The sequence below is a fragment of the Morone saxatilis genome, unplaced genomic scaffold (genome assembly GCF_004916995.1).
Source record: "Morone saxatilis isolate NCDOM2014 unplaced genomic scaffold, NCSU_SB_2.0 Contig12, whole genome shotgun sequence".
Lineage (NCBI taxonomy): Eukaryota > Metazoa > Chordata > Actinopteri > Moronidae > Morone > Morone saxatilis.
In genome coordinates this window covers 24,604,481-24,622,880 of record NW_023339674.1, presented here as the reverse complement: position 1 = coordinate 24,622,880, position 18,400 = coordinate 24,604,481, and the positions used below count along the sequence as shown (strand labels likewise).

General features: G+C 41.2%; 1 protein-coding gene across 1 annotated transcript in view; it reads right to left on the bottom strand.

Annotated features, from left to right (window-relative positions):
• LOC118321762 (pre-B-cell leukemia transcription factor 1-like) overlaps window positions 1-10,808 on the bottom strand; it is a 64,940-nt gene extending 54,132 nt beyond the window's left edge. Inside the window, 2 exon segments of the mRNA XM_035653248.1 lie at window positions 8,913-8,986; window positions 9,903-10,808. Of these exon segments, the coding sequence (XP_035509141.1) occupies window positions 8,913-8,986; window positions 9,903-10,090 (262 nt within the window). The 5' untranslated portion in view covers window positions 10,091-10,808.
• Window positions 10,809-18,400: the final 7,592 nt, after the last annotated feature.

Below are 18,400 nucleotides of genomic sequence, written 5' to 3'. Positions count from 1 at the left end.
AATGTATTTTTTATTTTTATATTCTTTGGGGCTTTTTTATACCTTTATTTGATAGCACAGGTGAAGACTGAGCGGGAGCATGCTGTGCTCAGATGCCCACAGAATGTTTGTTTTTTTTACTTAAATATATTATTACCACGAAAAGCATTTTTATGAGGTTCTATGACATTAAAATGCAGTGCAAAATACATTTGCATGTTGTTTATATTCAGATGGCGTTTCCAACATAATTTGAAAATACTTCATAGTCACCATATCCTCAAAGGTCCTGTCTTTGTGTTGGGTAACAACTACTATTCAGTATGCTTCTGTCAACCATACCACTGTCAAAAGGGGCTTATTTGAACATATAGTGAACAAAAGGCAACCCTCAGCCTGTTCTCCAGCTGAATATCAATGCATTAAGTGTATTCTGTTGGCCACAGTTTTAAATGTGAACTGGAAAGAAAGATTCAATGACAAGCTTTCTTCTTGTGACACAGTTGAGACTTACTGCACTGCCAGGTGTGAACTGTGATCTGTCTCAGATGTATGTGTAGACACAATCTGGATATTTCTGGACACAAGATACTCTGATCAGGGCCAAATTCTCCAGTCCAGCCTCCACCCAGAACCCCCTCTTTCCTCCATCCAGCTGGACCCGGCCTAACCCCCTCATTATTTCAGTCCTGGGTGGGCCTGGACTCCACCAGCGAGTGTGTGTGGTGTTGTGTGTGTGTGTGTGTGTGTGTTTGAGGTCACCTCTGAACCTGTCGAGGTCAGCTCCCACAGCCCGGGGCTACCGGTGGCCTGGGACCCAGCCTGGGTGTTAATCCCAGGTTGGATGTCACTGTGGTGGGTCACGCTCTGTAATTTAGTCCCCTGCTCTGTCTGGGGCCTCCGGGCCCTCTGGACCACCCAGCACACTGCAGCAACCACCTACCTCAGCGTCTGTGTGTGAGTGTGAGAGAAATGGAGAGGGTGTGTGGATTTAAGGTTTTGTAAAAGATGTTTTTTGTCTGTGCTTTTAGGTGTGTGTGCTGATGCATGCAGGCAGGAGAGGCTTAAGACCAAGTGTGTGAGTGTGTGTGTTTATGTCACAAGGAAGTTTGTGTGTATTTGTATGGACTGTATGAGACTGTGTGCCACATGTACGTGTTTTGAGGATTTTTCTTTGCACATTGGGGAGGATTTGTGTTAACTAATATTTATTTATTAATAGGCTATTCAGCTGTTTTCAGATGAAATAATGATCAAAGCCAAGCCTTAAGCCAAAGTTAAGCCCTGAAATTAAATTCTTTTGTCCAACAAGCAGTCAAAAAGTATTTAATTCTGCCTCCTAAAATCAAGTTTTTCCCTTACAGCTCTACACTGACCTACATGTCCCTTCTCTTAATCTAAGCTCTATGATGTTGATGAAATCTCTCCACATCACCACACTGAAATTCTGCTGCCTGCCCTTAAGAACCCTTTGTGGAGTCTCCTGATTGGATAAAGTAGGAACGGGATACCAGTTAATGTATTCTCTGTTTACTGCAAGAAGGTGGGCCTGGGAGACGCATGTTACTGACTGAACCCTCTGTATCAGTGCTTTCTGCCAGAATGTAGAGCTATTTAACACTTATTTTAACAAGAAAAAAATTACCTATAGCACCTTTAATGTTACGATGGCAGATCACTGCACCAGAAAATGTGCATTTTTGTTTTGACAAATTTGTTCTGCATGGATTTTTTGTATATATATTTTTGCACAGAATTGTAAGTTACAAGATACGACTATGACTTCTGTTTCTACTGTGGGAAACCAGCTAATACATAATTCACAGTAATGATGAGAATAAAAACTGATATTCATTCATTGATTCTCAGTAATGCAGTCTATAAGAAGAGTGTAAACGACATTTACTGTACATTTACAGTTAGTATACAGACACTGTTTAATTTTCGGCATACTTCTTCATAATCGTCCCTCTGAGCGTGTTTTTATCGCAGCCGGTGGAACGACAAAGAGATGAGCAGCAGTGGTGGAATTGTGGCCCGCATTAGCTCGGCCAATTATGAGCCTTTGCTGGATGCCTAATGTTGCTCTGTGATGAGACCTGCAGGGGAGAGAAGAGTCAGCAGATCTGTGGGTGCCTCTGCTGCCAGTCACAGAAATCAGTATTTATGATACACATTGATACACTGATTTTGGACTGGGATTGAACACTGTATACTGTTAGGACTCAAAAATGTAATATAGGCGAGTTCTTTAAACACTTATGATGACTTTGTCTTACAGCAGGACCTTGGAGCTCAGCTTGCCAGTAGTAGTGGGTATTTTAAAATGCTACTTTCCAGAAAATGAAGTGTTGTATAAATACACTACCTGACACACACACACTCTGAAGTGAACAGTGAATGCATATCCTGTTTCTCATAATGCAGTGGCGACTGAGTGCAGATAAGATTACTGACTGAAGTGACTGCTTCAAAAACACACACTAACAAAAGCCTGCGTGCACACACTCATACATACCCACACACACACACACTTGTACTGTAAAGTGACAGAGCAACTGCTTTGCTGTGTTAAATATCAGATGCAAATGAAAAGAGAAAATCTATCATGACTCTAATGTGGCCTGATAGGAGGGGGCGCACTCTCCTCTGAGGAGCTGAGCGGTGTGAGGAGGGTGATGTATGGAGGAGCTGGATGAGAGGTGAAAAGCGTAGCGAGACGGACGAAGGGAGGGGTGGATTGCTGGGAGGGAAGGGAGAGGGGGGGTTTGGGGGGGCACGCAGTCCTGCCAGACTCCTGAGAGCCCAGGGCAAAAGTGGAATAAATGTTGATTAGTGTTGATTTTGTCCAACGAGCACCCGGCAACTGACAGTGGGACTAAGCTGCAGCGAAAGGGAACCATTAATCTTGGTCTGGTTTAAGTAGTGTATATTAATTTGTGTCATTTCCACTACGTGGAGAGAGGCCTCTCTCTCCCTCTCTCCTTTCTTTCTCCCTCCCTCCAGTGTTTGAAAGCCGTGGCAGCCGAGCCTCTTTCACAGTGAACGTACAGTGGAAGCCTGGAGGTGGCGTCTGCAAGTAGCAGCAGGGGAAAGTGGAGGAAATGAGATTCCAAACACTACATTATGGAAAATGAACTCCTGGGGGGTTGGTATGGCAACCACATTCAAATGTGCCATTGCATGTTCAATTTAACGTGCATAACAAATTTGCAGACTTGATTAAATTCGTAACATATTAAGGAGGCCGGTGTTAAAAAAAACGGCAGGCCAAACCTGCAGGGACCGAGATTGCAAAGAGAGCCTTGAACGAGGCAAATGGCAGAACAGTGATATTTAAGCAACGCGCTGAGCACAGGAGTCGACACTCAGGTAAAAAGATTGAGGCCCGCGCTCTTTTACAAGTCTACTTGGATCTCGCCTTCATTCTGTAATCTCCACACTGGCAGGGCTGCTCGGAGCTAAATGTAATTTTTCTACAAACTGCATTCCAGTGGCCTTCAGAAGAGAGGGAAAAAATCATTCATCAGTTCGGGAATTTCTGAAAATACATCAGTTAGAAATATAAAAACAATATAGTGCTGGAGCTTCTCTTTCACAGGGATGAGAGGAGACTATCACAGCAGAGAAACTTCTGAAAAAAAAAAAATAGATCACTTTCCTCGTACATGTGATGTCAGTGTTAATTAACAAATCGCAGCACAGTAAGATTCCTATAATTAAGCTCCTTAATATGATTAACATGTATCAATTAGGCGAATGACAATTTGCATAATGTATAATGTAAGCACATTGTTCTATACTGTAATGGTATTAACACACCATTTACAATGCTGTCACTCACACATGATTCTGTGATTACGATTCTGCATCAAATACAGTAAAAAAAAAAAAAAAGTCCTTATGCTGGTTAATCAAAACACATTTTTCCACAGTTGTCTACATCCTCGGAGCAGAATTAGACTTCTTCCTCTCTTTCAGTGGATGATTAAGCAGAGAGATTGGGGAAACAGCTGTGGCAGCGAGCTTGGCATTTCTCTCACCCCCCCCAACCCAAATGCTGCTGTATCAGCATCGAGGAGGAAGGATAAGAGGGAGACAAAAGCTGCACGAATTGAGAGTCGTCTCTCTGTCCGCCAAGAGAGGGGGAGGCGCAGCCCCCGTGACACGACGCTCACTATCAGAGCAGACAGATACATCGCCTGGTAATACGGAGAAGCTAACATACACTTTTACTACCTGCTGGTTTACACTTAGAGGGAGTCCCGACAAGCCCAGAAAAACCTTGATACAGATAAGATGGATTCCTGATGGTAACGTCAGTTTGAGATGCACCCGTTAGCTAACCTGTACCTTCAAAATAAATTACTTTTGTTCTGTGTCACCACATTGGGGTTGCAACTAACCTTTTTGTGGTGTTGGTCAGACAAAACAAACAATTTGAAGACATCACATTGGGCTTTAAGAAATCCTGACTGAGAAGAATTCTCTACAGACTAAGTGATTAATCGATGAATCAAGGAAATAATTGACAGATTATTGGATATTGAAAATGATAGTTGCAGCTCTTTTTCTTTATATCTATTTTCAATATCAATTAGGTTGTAATCTGTCCCTTTGTCTATGCCAATCACAAGTTTCCCAGAGCCCAAGCTAATGTCTTCAAATGTCTCGTTTTGTCTAGAGCTGCAATGATTAGTCAATTACTTGATTAGTCAATTGACAAAAAATGAATCGGCAGCTATTTTGAAAACCGGCTAATCGTTTACAGTAATTTTTTTTTTTAAAATGCCAAAAGTTTGATGGTTCTAAGATCTCAGAAGTGAGAATTTGCTGCTTTTCTTGATCTATTAATATACTATTGGATTTTGGACTGCTGGTCGGACGAACAAGACATTTTATATAACCTCAGGCTTTAGGATAATTTGCTCAGTGTTTTTAAAACAGTACAATAAATTGATTAATCAAGTTGCAGCCCTAGTTTAGTCTGACTAACAAGATATTCAGTTTACAATGTTATAAAACAGAGAAAAGCAGCAAATCTTCACGTTGGAGAAGCTGCAACCAGAGGATGTTTGGCTTTTTTGCTCTATGAATGACTTCAGTGATTAATCACTTATCCAAATTGTTGGCAATTCACTTTCTGTTTAATTGTTTCAGCACTACAACAGATTGTATCATCTGATCTGATTTTACCTGATCACCACGAAAGGCTGCTTCAAAGTGTCTGCACAGTGACATGCAGGGCTGAGCTGAGATCAGCCTCTGTAATACAAACAGGCAGATGCCAAGTATCTGAATGGACTGACAAGTCAATGTAGTGTAGGCTTCCATGCACCTTCCATAATCAGACCTCTGGCTCATTTCATTCTGTCAAACACTACTCGACTGCCCTCTGTAAAACACCCCATTTTCACCCTTCAAAAAATAACATTACATCACTCGGCTAGTCATTTTTATAAATGGAGGATCCCTTAGGCTTGAAACCTAACACTACACAAACACGGGCCACAAGAAAGCTGGCCTTTTGTTGAGGTTGAGAGGAAAAAAATTAAACAGCAAGTCGGAGCAGCACATTTACTGAGCGGCTCAGTCAAGGAGTGGTTTTGTTTGACACTGCTGAAAATTTATGATGTTGGTGAAGTGTTTACAGAGTTCAAGGCGGCTCATTTTCCAAATCAGTTTGTCAAGCATTTGCTTATCTAAAGAGGCCTTTTCATCAATCATAAAAAACTGATGGTGAAGAGAAAAGATCAGTATTTTTAAAAAAAAAGTGCAAACTTGGATTTAGCTGTGTCGTATTATTTGCTGTCCTTGCTCAACCAGCCTGTTCACTTAAAAATCCAGTTAGTGGAAGGATGAGGTTTCATGGGCCAATAGCTGTGAAGTCAAATTGTTTGGATATATTTTTGGAAAGTCTCTGTGAGAACCTCTCATAACAGAGCACACCGCCGTTGCTAGGACCAACGCTAACACACACACAACCTGCTGTTTTTACCTTTGCTCCACATTTTGGACACAACGAGTAATTAATATGCTTTATATACTTTATGCTTCGTCTCCTCTTAGGAATGTACTATACCACACACACACACACACAGAATCGTGCACAGCGCCTGACAAACAGCATTCCTTTGAAGTAAAAAAGACAACCAAAATATTCCTGGAATGAAAACCGGGTAAAGACAAACTCAGCCAAAAAAAAGGAAGAAAAAAAAAGCCATTGGTTTAAATAAAGTGTTCCTTCCTCGTCCTTTCCTCCCGGGTGTTGCTGAACCATTGTGCTTGTTTATACTGCACAATATTTCTGTTGGCCATCCCTCACTTCATCCTAGTAAAAATACACAGAGTGGGTCACAAGTTCAGGCCCTAGATCAACACTGGCATTGTGTCCTGCAGGTGCTGTCAGCTGCTCCCGGGACAGCCTGGGATGGAAAATATACACAAGCAAACAGCAGCTCTGTGGATACACACTGTCTCTGCACTCAGATGGTACTTGGGACAAAGTTAGAGCGGCTCAGCTGCAGCTTTGAGGAGCAGCTAAAGCTGAACACTGAAATATTTAAAGGTGGAACTGGGAAAGTTCGGGGTGCTCGTACATTTTCGTTTCCTAGGTGACATCAGTTACAGCTAATGTTGACTATAATTTGTAAAAAATAATAATTGGGTGTTAGAAATTAAAATAAAGTTGCATCACTTATTCCGACATTTTCAGCCTTCTGTCAAAGCCTTTATGTAAAGTAAGTAGAAAAAAAGAAAACCTGAGAACCGTGCCTACTTCAAAACGACACATATCACAACACTACCAACTGTCCAAAAAGTAAAACAGCCACTGACCACCACAGCTATAATTTAATTTCTATAAATTAAGCCAAAAACTGATGATGTGAAAATTACAACACAATGAAAAATAAAATAAAATGTTCTAACCTCGTCAATCTAGTTTCAAAAGGAGACCAAACCACTAGAGGGAGCAACAAGCTGCGGCTTTTCTACAACTTTTTAAAAAATCCATTAATATTGATATTCAGTACAGAACTGGCATGTTTTCCAAAAGTGTAAAAGAGTAAAACAATACTTAGAAAGTCAAGTGAAGTGCAATTCAATTCATTCTGAGCTTACCAGCAAAGTCAAAATATTATTAAAAAGTAATTATTATTCATTTTTAAGTCTGTGTTTTTTGATAAGTGGACCTAATGAAGAAAGAATAAAAAACACTTGTATCAGGACTTTTCTTACCTAGTGTGTGACTAAAATGAAGTTAGTTTTTCAACAGACTTGGTGTGGAAATGGATCTTTTTAACACTCCATGTTTTATTTACACTACAATCCGACAGTGCAGAAGGTGTTGAGACTGCCGAAGGTGACACAGTGTTTGAAGCACATCACTCTTAACTGTGGCGATCGTGATGATTTTTGCACCGTGGCAACAAGCGAAGGAATAATATCTTTCAAAACTTGCGTTGTAAATTTAAAGTGATACAATGTTATATTAGAGAAACCGTTTAAATTCCAGTAAATGTGAAACGGCTCTCACTAAAACGTACAATAAAGCTAACTGGATCAAATTAAAGTCTGCACAAACGAGACAAGCACCAGATCTCCTGTGTAAAGCTCCTTGAGCTGCACCTTGTATTTATAGGTTGCCAGCTGAAAGAGAAAAGAATGGGTGTGCAGACAGGAAGAGGTCCAAGTTACTTTGTACTCTCAGCAGAGCCGAACTTTGGATGAACTCCGAGGAGCGCCAGGGAGTAAAACACTATGCATAACTGTGTCACTCCCCCTCCAAAAAACCTACCAAGACAACAAAAAAAGAAGAGTGCGCCAGCAGGCTTCAAACGGCCCCATGCTCTCTCCCGACGCAGTGGCCGATTCAAGATAAACTGCCAGGCTTGGGGGGCAGGCAGCGAGGTGAACTTCAATGAAAACCTCAATGAAAACACCCATGAAAGCCCCAGACGACGGTGGGATCACACACACGAGAAACAACATCAACAGCACCAGTCAACGCCGCCACAAAGGTCAAGTATGAGCAAGTGCAACTGTCGGTACAATGACAACAATACCTTCTTCACCCTCCATCCGTTCCGTTTGATTTCATGCACTAATGAGTGTGAAACACGCAGAAAGTATGCTTTGGCGACTCAATATCTCAGCAGTATAAGTTCTGAAGAGTCCTACAGCAGCACATCAGTCTTAAGACAGGGAAATAAAAGATGAGATGCACACTATCAGTCTGAAGCGCGCTGAATTCTATCTGTGCCAATTTCAGAAATGTCACAGGGGGAAAATGATTTGGAAACATGACTTACGCCTCCTATGTTACGTTATTTCTCTCCCAGCAATTATTCTGCTGACACGCTCCCTCACAACTGCTTTAATAGAGAGACACAATACAGAATGGAGAGAGACGTATTCACCAGAGTTGACAGTTAACTCACAAGGGGAGACATCAGCGTGGATGTGACAATTTTGCTCAATACTCTCCATTATTCCACAATAGCATCAAAAAAAGGCTCATTCATATTGTGACACAATAATTGATAAGGACTGCTCGAGGTAATTGTCCATAGTTCCTATTGTGAAATAGTTAGAACGCGCAGATTTTACAGCTACAGGAGGAAGCACATGTCCTACATGTCAGTGAAATTTATATGGTGAATTGTGTTGTGACTGAAAATCCAGCGTCAGGCTCTCCAACGTGACTCTGAGAAGGAATAGCAAATTAGCCTTTGATGGTGAAATAGCCCACACAGAGCTGGTTGCTGTGCCTCTTTGGGTTTTTGTCTGGCTCCATTAGTGAAAAATACAGTGTGCAGCATTGTGTTCATTTAACCTGGTTAATGAGACTGAGGGTGTAGGCAGTATGGAGACAACAACAGTGCAGTGTTCAGGTTCTCTTGTTACAGGGTGGAGAATTAATATGAACGTACCTGTTTTTTCTTTGATTTCACACAAGACATTGAAAAGAGCTGGCTTCATTCTGTGACAGTTCAGAGCGTGTTTCCTGGAACAGAAAAGTGGCTTCATGAGCAAACCACAGAAACATATATTATACCTCAAACTTATCCAGCCTCTAAATTACTGGACAGCAAGGCCACCTATTATCATTTTTATTTTAATTCTTTAAATAAAAAATTCGGACTGTTTTCAAATGGATAATAATAACACCTGTATGTGTGCACATATGCTCCAGCTTCATTGTTGCAACCTACCATCAAAGTAACTGATAGAACAAATCTGCAGCTCTATCTATTGTGCTGCTGTTAGTGTAAAATTATACAATTCATTTATCATTTTATTTTTCTGACCAACTATATTAATAAAAGATTTTAACTGTGTAACTTTTGAAATTGAATTTAAGGTGGATTAGCACAAGATGGATGAAATCTTGAATTGTGCACCACAAGCAAGAAAGTTGCCGCCACTGTGTAAACAAGCCACTTAAACCGACAGCCCGGACTCGCAGTCAGTAATTATATTTCACATTTAGAAAATAAATATCCGCTGAGTTTGTTAGAGCTCCAGAATGCGGCCAGGCTGTATTAAGTGCTTTATAAATACTGTCAGTGGGCGACACGCTGGCATGTCACAGTAATAAACAGCACATTCACACACTTTGATTTTCTCTCCGAGGCGCGCTGTTGTCCACTTTTATTTCCCCGAGAGGCGAACTGTGTCTGCGGGCATCGCTGTTTTCCACTCTTTCTGTCGGCTTTTGCACAGTGCCGTGCAGTGCCCTCACATTTACACTTCCATCCACACTGCGCCGTATTGTAAATGCACAAACCTCAACACACAGCCCGTATTTTTTAAAAAAAAACAAAACATTTTTCTTTCCTCTTTCTTTTTCGAACATTTTCTACCTACTTTGCCGCCGCCTCCTGCTGACAGCGGGGGAAGAGGCTGAATCGGATCTTTACCTGGCTTGGGCTTCGTCCAGACTTTGATCCGTGATGGTCATAATTTGCTGTAAAATGTCTCCAATGTCCTGTTTTCTTCCGTCGCCGTCCGTTCCTCCGGTGCCTTCCTGCATATGCTGCGGCAGGCCGGGGTGCCCTGCCATGCCTACCCCCGTGTGAGAGTGCATCAACCTCGGCTGCTCGTCCATCGCTTCTTATTCTTCTTCCTCTCTATCTTACTCTCTGTGGCGCTCTCGCTGCTGAAATCCTGCAAAAATACATAAAAGAAGAAAAAAAAGGAGGGGGAAAAAAATCCCGGTGGTGCTTTTAATATTTATGCCGCGCACCCGGTTCTTCCTCGCAGGGGATTTTTTTTCTCGCCGCGCAGAGAGAGAGAGGGGTGTCGGAGGGGAAAGCGGAGTCCTCCTGCTCTCTGGCTGTCTCTCGCTCAGCTGGTCGGAGCTGAATGTGAAATCTGATCTGAACTGCTGCTGCCTTCACTGGAGCAGGGTGTGCGTAAAAAGAGATAGGCTGCTGGTTTCTACTACTAACATGAACTAGAATAGGTTTTCTTGTAAGGTGGCACAGTGATCCAAAACCCCCTCTTCCTGTCAAATTACCAAAAAAAAGTGGCTGTGGGAAACAAGAAGTGTGGATTTATTTCACTCACTCCATCCTCTTGCTTTTGTCATGTACAGTACAGGCTGGGCAGGCAGCAGCACAGCGAAGAGGAGCGTGAGAGTCAGACTCCGCCTACGCGACATGATTGGGAATATAAGACCATTTAGCCCCACCTTGAGGTGCCTCTCATGAAACGTCGATCAGTGGGACTGTAAAGGTGGGATGCAGAGGAGAAGCTGGGAGATGTGGCTGCTTGCCTCACAAGCAGGGACAGACAGAGTGGCAACACGGTGATGAAGAGCCTCAACTCCAAATAAATAACAGTGGCTGACAAAAGAGGTCTGCTTTAGTCTCCCCCTCTGACCTCAGCATGAGCCCCCAGCGGCTCCACAGGAGGCCATTTCATTTTCATGCAGTGCCAAGATATAAGGTGCACTAGTCCTAACTGTTGGCGAGCATCGTTATTAGACAGATAATGTGATTTATGGCTGGAAAAATCCATCCACCTCATATTAACACCTTTAATATATTTCATTTGGATATCACATTGTGTTATAAGCACACTCTGACAGTCAAACATGCTTTTTTTTTGTTGCAGTAGGCAGAGGAACATTGACTTTGTTCATTCATTTTCAGGTATGTTGCAGGGCTCCGCTTGGCTGACTTTGGCAGGGTCCTCCTAATGTAAGGCGGTGACCCATGTTGCGCAGCCAAGCAGCAAGGCCCGAGTGTGTCTGGCCAGGCTGAAAAGTGCCCTTCAGGCCCAGTGCTGCCTCACTGCCGCTGCTCCCCTCCACCACTGAGAGCCATTCAGAGGGAAGAGAGGAGGAGGAGGAGGAGGAGGAGAAGAGGCAGAAAAAAAGCTTCAGTCTGGAACTAAAGTATGAACAGTGCTGTGTAAATCATCAGCCTGGATGTATACATGTGTGACACACGTAATAAGGAACGTATGTAAATGCTTTACAGTGCCAGTGTTTTATTGTGAGCAGCTTAAAATCAAACCAGCGTTAAACGAGATGTTGATTACTGCTACCTGCGAGGTTTCCCCTGCTATGAATTCCTTTTGACATAGAAATTTCACTTTGTAAACAATGCCCATATGAACCAATGCACCGTACAGAAATACAGTGAAACATATTTGTGAATTAAAAGCCCCTGAAAACTTGGTTTCAAACCTTTCTTTAAAACATTAAAGGCACCCTATATGGATTTTTCTTGTAAACACAGTTTCTGTTTTTATTCAGTGTTACTCACCAAAACACTTTGTATGTATCACTGAACCCTAACCAACATGTTTAATGCTTTTCCTTCCTCATAAAACCTTTGTAAAACATATTTTTTGACTATTGTTACATCTATGTTTACTTGTTAGAAGTATTCTTCTTAAAAAACCCACTGGCTGGAAATGTGTATCGCATCATCTGTGCGGTTGTGCACATGCATCAACAAACAAATTCTGTAAAACACTGTTCTGTAGCACTAGTAGTGATCAAAAACTCTACAGGGTACCCTGTAAATATTCATGACTGAATAAACACCAATCAAAGTCTGGAAGAAAACATACTCAGTTGTTATTTATTAAGAGTTTAACACTCGAAAGTCTGCTGGTCAACTGTTACAAGAGTTGGATTCAGATGTTGCTAAATGCGGATTGGTGCATTCAAGTACATGACCTCTTCTTGTTCCAACTGAGCCCCACCCACTCTATGAGCAGCACAGACAAAAACACACACAACTAATTTAAAATAACCAAAACTGGTAGCTGGTAGCTGCTGGTAGAGAACTGTGCTTGTGTGCTATAGTAAAACGCTGATTGAGAAAATAGAAGCCATTTTCAGGGCTAAACGAGTTTCCTATTTTGATCTGGAAGGGCTCATACATTTTGCAGTGTATTTTTTGAAAAGCCAGCACATGTAAATGCATTAACTCTGAAACTTAGGTCCTGATAAGTGACAGGCTGTATTTGTACCCCTCCAGAATACAATAAAAGCCACTATTTTACCATCTTATTAAGGCTGCTTCAGAGTAAATCAATACCTGATTGATATTAAACTGTTTAAAAATCAACAAGCTGCAGATTTCTCTTCCTCGAAATTCAAAATATACAACTGGGATGCACCCATTGGAATTCCTCTGTTCAACTATTAGCATATTTGAGTTTGAGGTGTAGTGGCAGTGACATCTCAGACTGTCTTCCTAAGCCTCAGGTGGAGCTGCAGTGCGATCCTGGAGCTAGGTATTCTCCCTGTAGGAGCTCCTGTGAAGCACCGGCTATGTAAATTGGGAGCAGAATATGTATGATGGATAATGGTAAGTGTGGTAAGTTTCCCTGCCATCTGCTCAGTAGTAGAATAATGAGAATACCTGAGGGGGTCTCTGTTACACCAACATCCATATGACTCCCCAGCATCTGCTAAGTTACGTTAGCAGGGCATTTAGGAATCTAAATATATGCTGATACTTTCAGGCTACATGGCAAGGCAAACAAATCACAGAGCTGGCAGTGATCTTCATCCATTCATTGCCAGCCTGATGTATGATCAGCCACTCACTAGTGATAAAACAGGAAATGCTTATGGATGTCCTGTAAAATGCTTAATTTGCAGCGGAGACGTAAGCGATATATTATGGAGCGTGGCGCTGAATACATGAATTTCCCATGCCAGAGTAGCATCCACACTAGTGGGATTCTGTGATACAGTCACAGTTATTAAAAGTAACAAAGGCAGACTCTAACAGCAGTGGCAAATATAACGCCCAGGTGTGGGACAGAACAGCAGCTTTGGCCCTCACACGTCTGCACTGTAGATTCTCCAGGGAAGTGGTACTGTGTAGCGGACAAAACCTGATTTAAACTTTATACACAGAGGAAAATGCTAAATTAAAGTATTAATTAATACATAAATCTACAGATAAATTTAATATATAAATTGTGTAATTGATTAAGTTGACATTATATTATTTTTAGGATTTATTTTAATTAGGTCTTATCTGTTCTACCTTAAACATGCAGTCAAACCTTGCTATGGGTTGTCCCAGATTTGTTTCTGGCTGATTTGTGTCACAGTATAGTAAAAGCCTACATGTGGAAAATGGGTCCTTCTGGGGTTCTTTTTTGTTTCATTTAAAAAAACTATTATTTATTAATACATTCATTTCTTTGTGTATTTCAGTTCCATTTTCAGAACAACTTCTCCTTTGCAGGGTTGCTATGAGCCTGGAGGCTATCCCAGCGTGCACAGGGCAAGAGGTCAAGTACACCGTGAACAGGCTGCCAGTCTATCACAGGGCACTTAGGCCCCATTCACATTTGTTATTTTAAGTGTCTTATATCTGGCTAACGTCTAGAGGCGATTTGACAAACTTTTGTTCACACTTAAAATAAATAAATGTGTTCCGTTTGCTACATCTTAAATCTGATTGCATCTGTCTTGATTTTCCAGGACTCCATGCAAATCAAGCTCAGCTCCACTCCAGTCCAGAAAGTGGTAGTAAAACCCTGAAACTGTTTGCTAACTTTTAAAAACACCAGAAGAAGAATAACTTGAGAAGTTTAGTCACAACAATAAACAATAACAGTAACTTTACACCAGCTAACACAAAGTCTTGGTCAGGGATGCTGGAAGTCAGTCAGAGTTGGAGGTGTTGTGAAAAAGTCTAATATCATATTAAATGCTAAATCTGGTTCTTGGTTTTTGCTTTAATTTGAATGGCCAGGATCATTTATAGCTTATTTAATAGTTATTAACAACATTTTACACACATTTTACACATTTTTAGTAGATAAAACTGATTAAAACAAAGCAAAATAAAGCAAAACCTCTTTCCTGCCATAAATGCCAGTGTACACATGTAAATCCCAGTAAAAAAGGATCAAGTCATTATACGTTTACATTTTTTTTATGAACTAATGGTTTTCATTATGCCAGGTTATGTCAGGGATAACACAAAAAAGAAAAAACGTATTTCCACTGTGGTCCTCTGTCAAGGATTACAAAATTGAAATACATGTCACAGATGACTAAGGTACTAAGAAAAAATTTATTTAAAATAGCGAATTTACCTAACCTGAATGTTGTCTGTTACATTTCTTAATTTTTTTGGACTGGATTTAATTTACCTTACTAGTCATATTTGGTCCTCCATACCTGGATTGTGGTTTAGAAACAGAAACAGCTATGCATCCTTAAACACAAGAAGCAAACATTCACTGACTTACATTCTGTATCAAGAGAGACAGAAATGTGTTGGTCATGCAACTTAGCACAGCAGCACAGAGCATTAGTAGTTTCTTAAGGTACATTATACTTGAGATTTCAGTTCTGTAGCGCTTCAGTAGAAGCATGAGTTAAAACCCCACAGAACAGACTTCTCACAGCTTTGAAATAATCTGTTTGAAAACTAACTCAGGCATTCAACAGGCCTGATATCTACACAGGAAGAGCACAGAGGGCGACTGGAGGACAGGACAAGCAGCCAGAGGTGGGCTGGTTTCCATGGCACCTGAGAGAAAGACCTCTCTACTCCAGGCCCCGGGTCACACCATGTGATGAGGCTGTGCAGATAAATCCTCCCTTTCATCCCGCACGGCTTTTGGCCTGTGTGGAGGCAGCACTAATGGAACGGATTCATACACATAACTCTCTCTTTGATTCTAATACGTTTAGACGGAGAAACGAATGCATGGGAGCTCCATGTCCGCTCTGTGTTCAAACACACAACACTGCATATATGTAGAGCAGTGGATGATGAAAAGAGAGCAGTAGGAAGGAGGAACTGACTCTTTAGCTACAGTATTACCTGTGTTTTTCTAATAAATTAAAAAACCATTTGCCTCTGTGGAACACTACCAATGAGTCACCATGGCTGCAAGTGAGATGTTACTTGAATGACCTGGCAATAATCGACAGTAGCTGCTTTACTAGATGTGTGATGTGAAGACTGGAGATGCAAACATTAGCCCTAACCTAACAATGCCAACATTCTTCAGTGCAAACCATTAGGTCTTTTAAGGATGCAGAATATGTGACGGACAGCAAAAAGGCTTTATATTGAATAAAAAATAAAACGTACAGGATTTTACCGCTGAGTACTTTGTGTCTTTGAAGGCTGGGTTTTTTGCGGAGGCTCTGTTTCTAACTGCTGAATGTGAGCAAGAATTACACGAAGATCCATGGCACAAGCTGGTTTGAGCAGAGAGAGCACCAGTGGAGTACATTCGGGAGGAGGTCTGAATGGATCAATACATCACAGAACAAAGGGGAACTGTACTTCAGCAGGGGCCCCAGAACAAGACAGGCCCATTGCTCAACCACTGTCACAGCAGTGTATCACAGGCATCTCACATGCATCTCACAGAACAAGGATAAAGACAGATGTGAGGACGGGTGGATAAACTGTGGAAACTTGGGACACAACCAGCAGATAGACAGATAAACTATTGCTGTGACAAACAGAGCTACTTTAGCTAACACAGTTACTTTGTGTGTTGCAACTGTTTGTTATATTAAAGAACCATTGTGTAGGATTTTATGGCGTTTAGCAGTGTAGTTGCAGATTACAACCTCCTCACCTCACCCTCCCCTTCAAGCACGTAGGAGAAACTACGGTGGCCGTACAATTTGCAAATCCCATTATTATTCAATGTGAAGAAGTGTAAGGGATTACAATTAAAAATTTGGGGATTACATTACAGTTATTAATCCTAGTAATGGTATGTTACTTCGACATTTTGGGTATCTGCTTGTTTGCTGTGTTACCAGGGTTTGGATGAGACAATTTCATCTGTCGAGAGACAGGTCCGGGATGTGTAAGCTTAGAGAAAACATCCGACAAAAGGAATAAGCACTTCGGTAACTCCTGTTTGTTATCTTCTTTACATGTTGTGCCTTTTCAGCTAGCTGGTGAAAGTTACCAATTGGTAAGACTGCCACCTGGTTTTGTCTAGAGTCTTCTGTCGGGTCTTCGCTTAAGAAGACAGGACTTAAGTGTTGCTGCTGTGTGTGGTCACCAAGGGGCGTTTTGATTTTGGGCCCAATGAAAAGAGATCACAGGCCACGCCAATTGCTGTAACCACACCTCCAGAGCCCAATCAACTCATTCAAATCAACTCTACATTTGCAACTCACTTGTAGTCAAGTACTTACTGAAAATATAACACTGTGCAGACGTGCACGCAAGATTCTGTATACAGTGGAATTCACTATTTGATGCATGACTGATACCCTCCACAAGATATGTACTAAAGGTCATCTTGTACAGTCTCAATGTAATTTTAATGGTAAAAAAAATTGTTTCTCCACCATATGGCGCCCCTTGTCAATGGTCAGTAAACCCCTCCAAATTGTAGGTTGTACGCTTGTTAAAGGGATAGTTCAACATTTCAGGAAATAGACTTGTTGTTACTGTGATGTTGCCAGTGGAGACACAAGGTTCAGGGTAGAGCTTTGAGTCTCTGCCAGAACCCGACTGGAGCCGACCCGACCTGGGTTCGGACTGGGTTTGGGCCCAAAACCGCTGCCGTAGGTTGGGCTCTGGTCAGGCTTGGACAGAATGAGATTTTTTCTTAAAATATATTTAATATTTTATTAATAATGCATGCAACTGTAAATTAGTGAATTTGGTATTTATTAGTTTTGATAACAAGTTGTACTATATTATATGCACAATGTAGTTTGAAAAATGCAGAATATTTTAATTTAACTATTATTTCACTGACTAGAAGTTAGCACAATCTACATTATAGTTATGAACTAAATTATCTGACGGGGATCCATGAGACTATGGCACATCTTACAGGTCTGTGGTCTGATGTGTATCAATTTGACACCAAAAAGGTTGAGAACCACTGCTCTAACATAATGATTGTTGGACTGTTTTTTTAAGGTTAAGGAACAGGGGTTTCACACACTGATAAACAATCCGACAAGCACTTCCTTTGAATAACACTGAGGCCAAAAACTGTCTCAAACTGTATAATTAGAAATGCAGCACAGTGACTCACATATTTGAAATGAACTATCTCAGATGACAGGGAACAACTGAAATAGAATTCCCCTTTTTAGAGCAAGACATTAAGCGGTGCCTGATCATGCTTTTCCACCTGACCAATCCTTAATGTGATAGATACAATGTCAACCCATCACATAAAGGTTACTGACAGTCTTGTTACCCTTCACACACCAGTAGCCCACAGCATGCCCTTTCTCTCATTCATTTTAAGACCTCTCTTTTTTTAGCCACCTGTCATATTTCTTACAATATTGTTTACCTCTCATGTCAGTGCAGGTCTGGCCTGTTTTCACAATACCTTATTCTCTAACCAGTGAGGTATTATAAAAGGTATAAAAAAAAAACTCTGAGGAGACCCTTCCTTTCTTTTAAATTCAACATGTTTAATGTTTGTGCTAGTGGGCTGCTGAAGACTTAAATGAAGCTATAATCAAACCCCAAGATAAATTAAGAGGCAAGTGTTGACTCAGCATTTTGTTGCCCTAGCGATCCATTGACCCTGAGGGCCAGCAGCGAGAAAATTGAGAAATGCTTGTTTTAATGCCTATCCAATATATACGGCATCTACCTCGAGATGGGGCTGTGCAATCAACCACTAATCCATTAGACAGAGATGTTTTTCAAAGATTGACGCGTTATTGTGCTGCTGTCTGCACTGGCTCACGTTCAAGGTTAACCTTTTAGAGACGCCTGATTGTTGCTAGAAGGTTAAACAACACATTAACATGCATTAAAATATTAAATTATGGCTCCATTTACTATATGAGAGAAAAACAACAACATAAAAAAGGCTTTTAAAATTATGAAGGCAATTGATAAAGTGGGCAGCTAGCGCAGGCATTTGCTCTGGGGGGGAAAACGGGGTTGTGGAAGTGAGATGGTTTTCA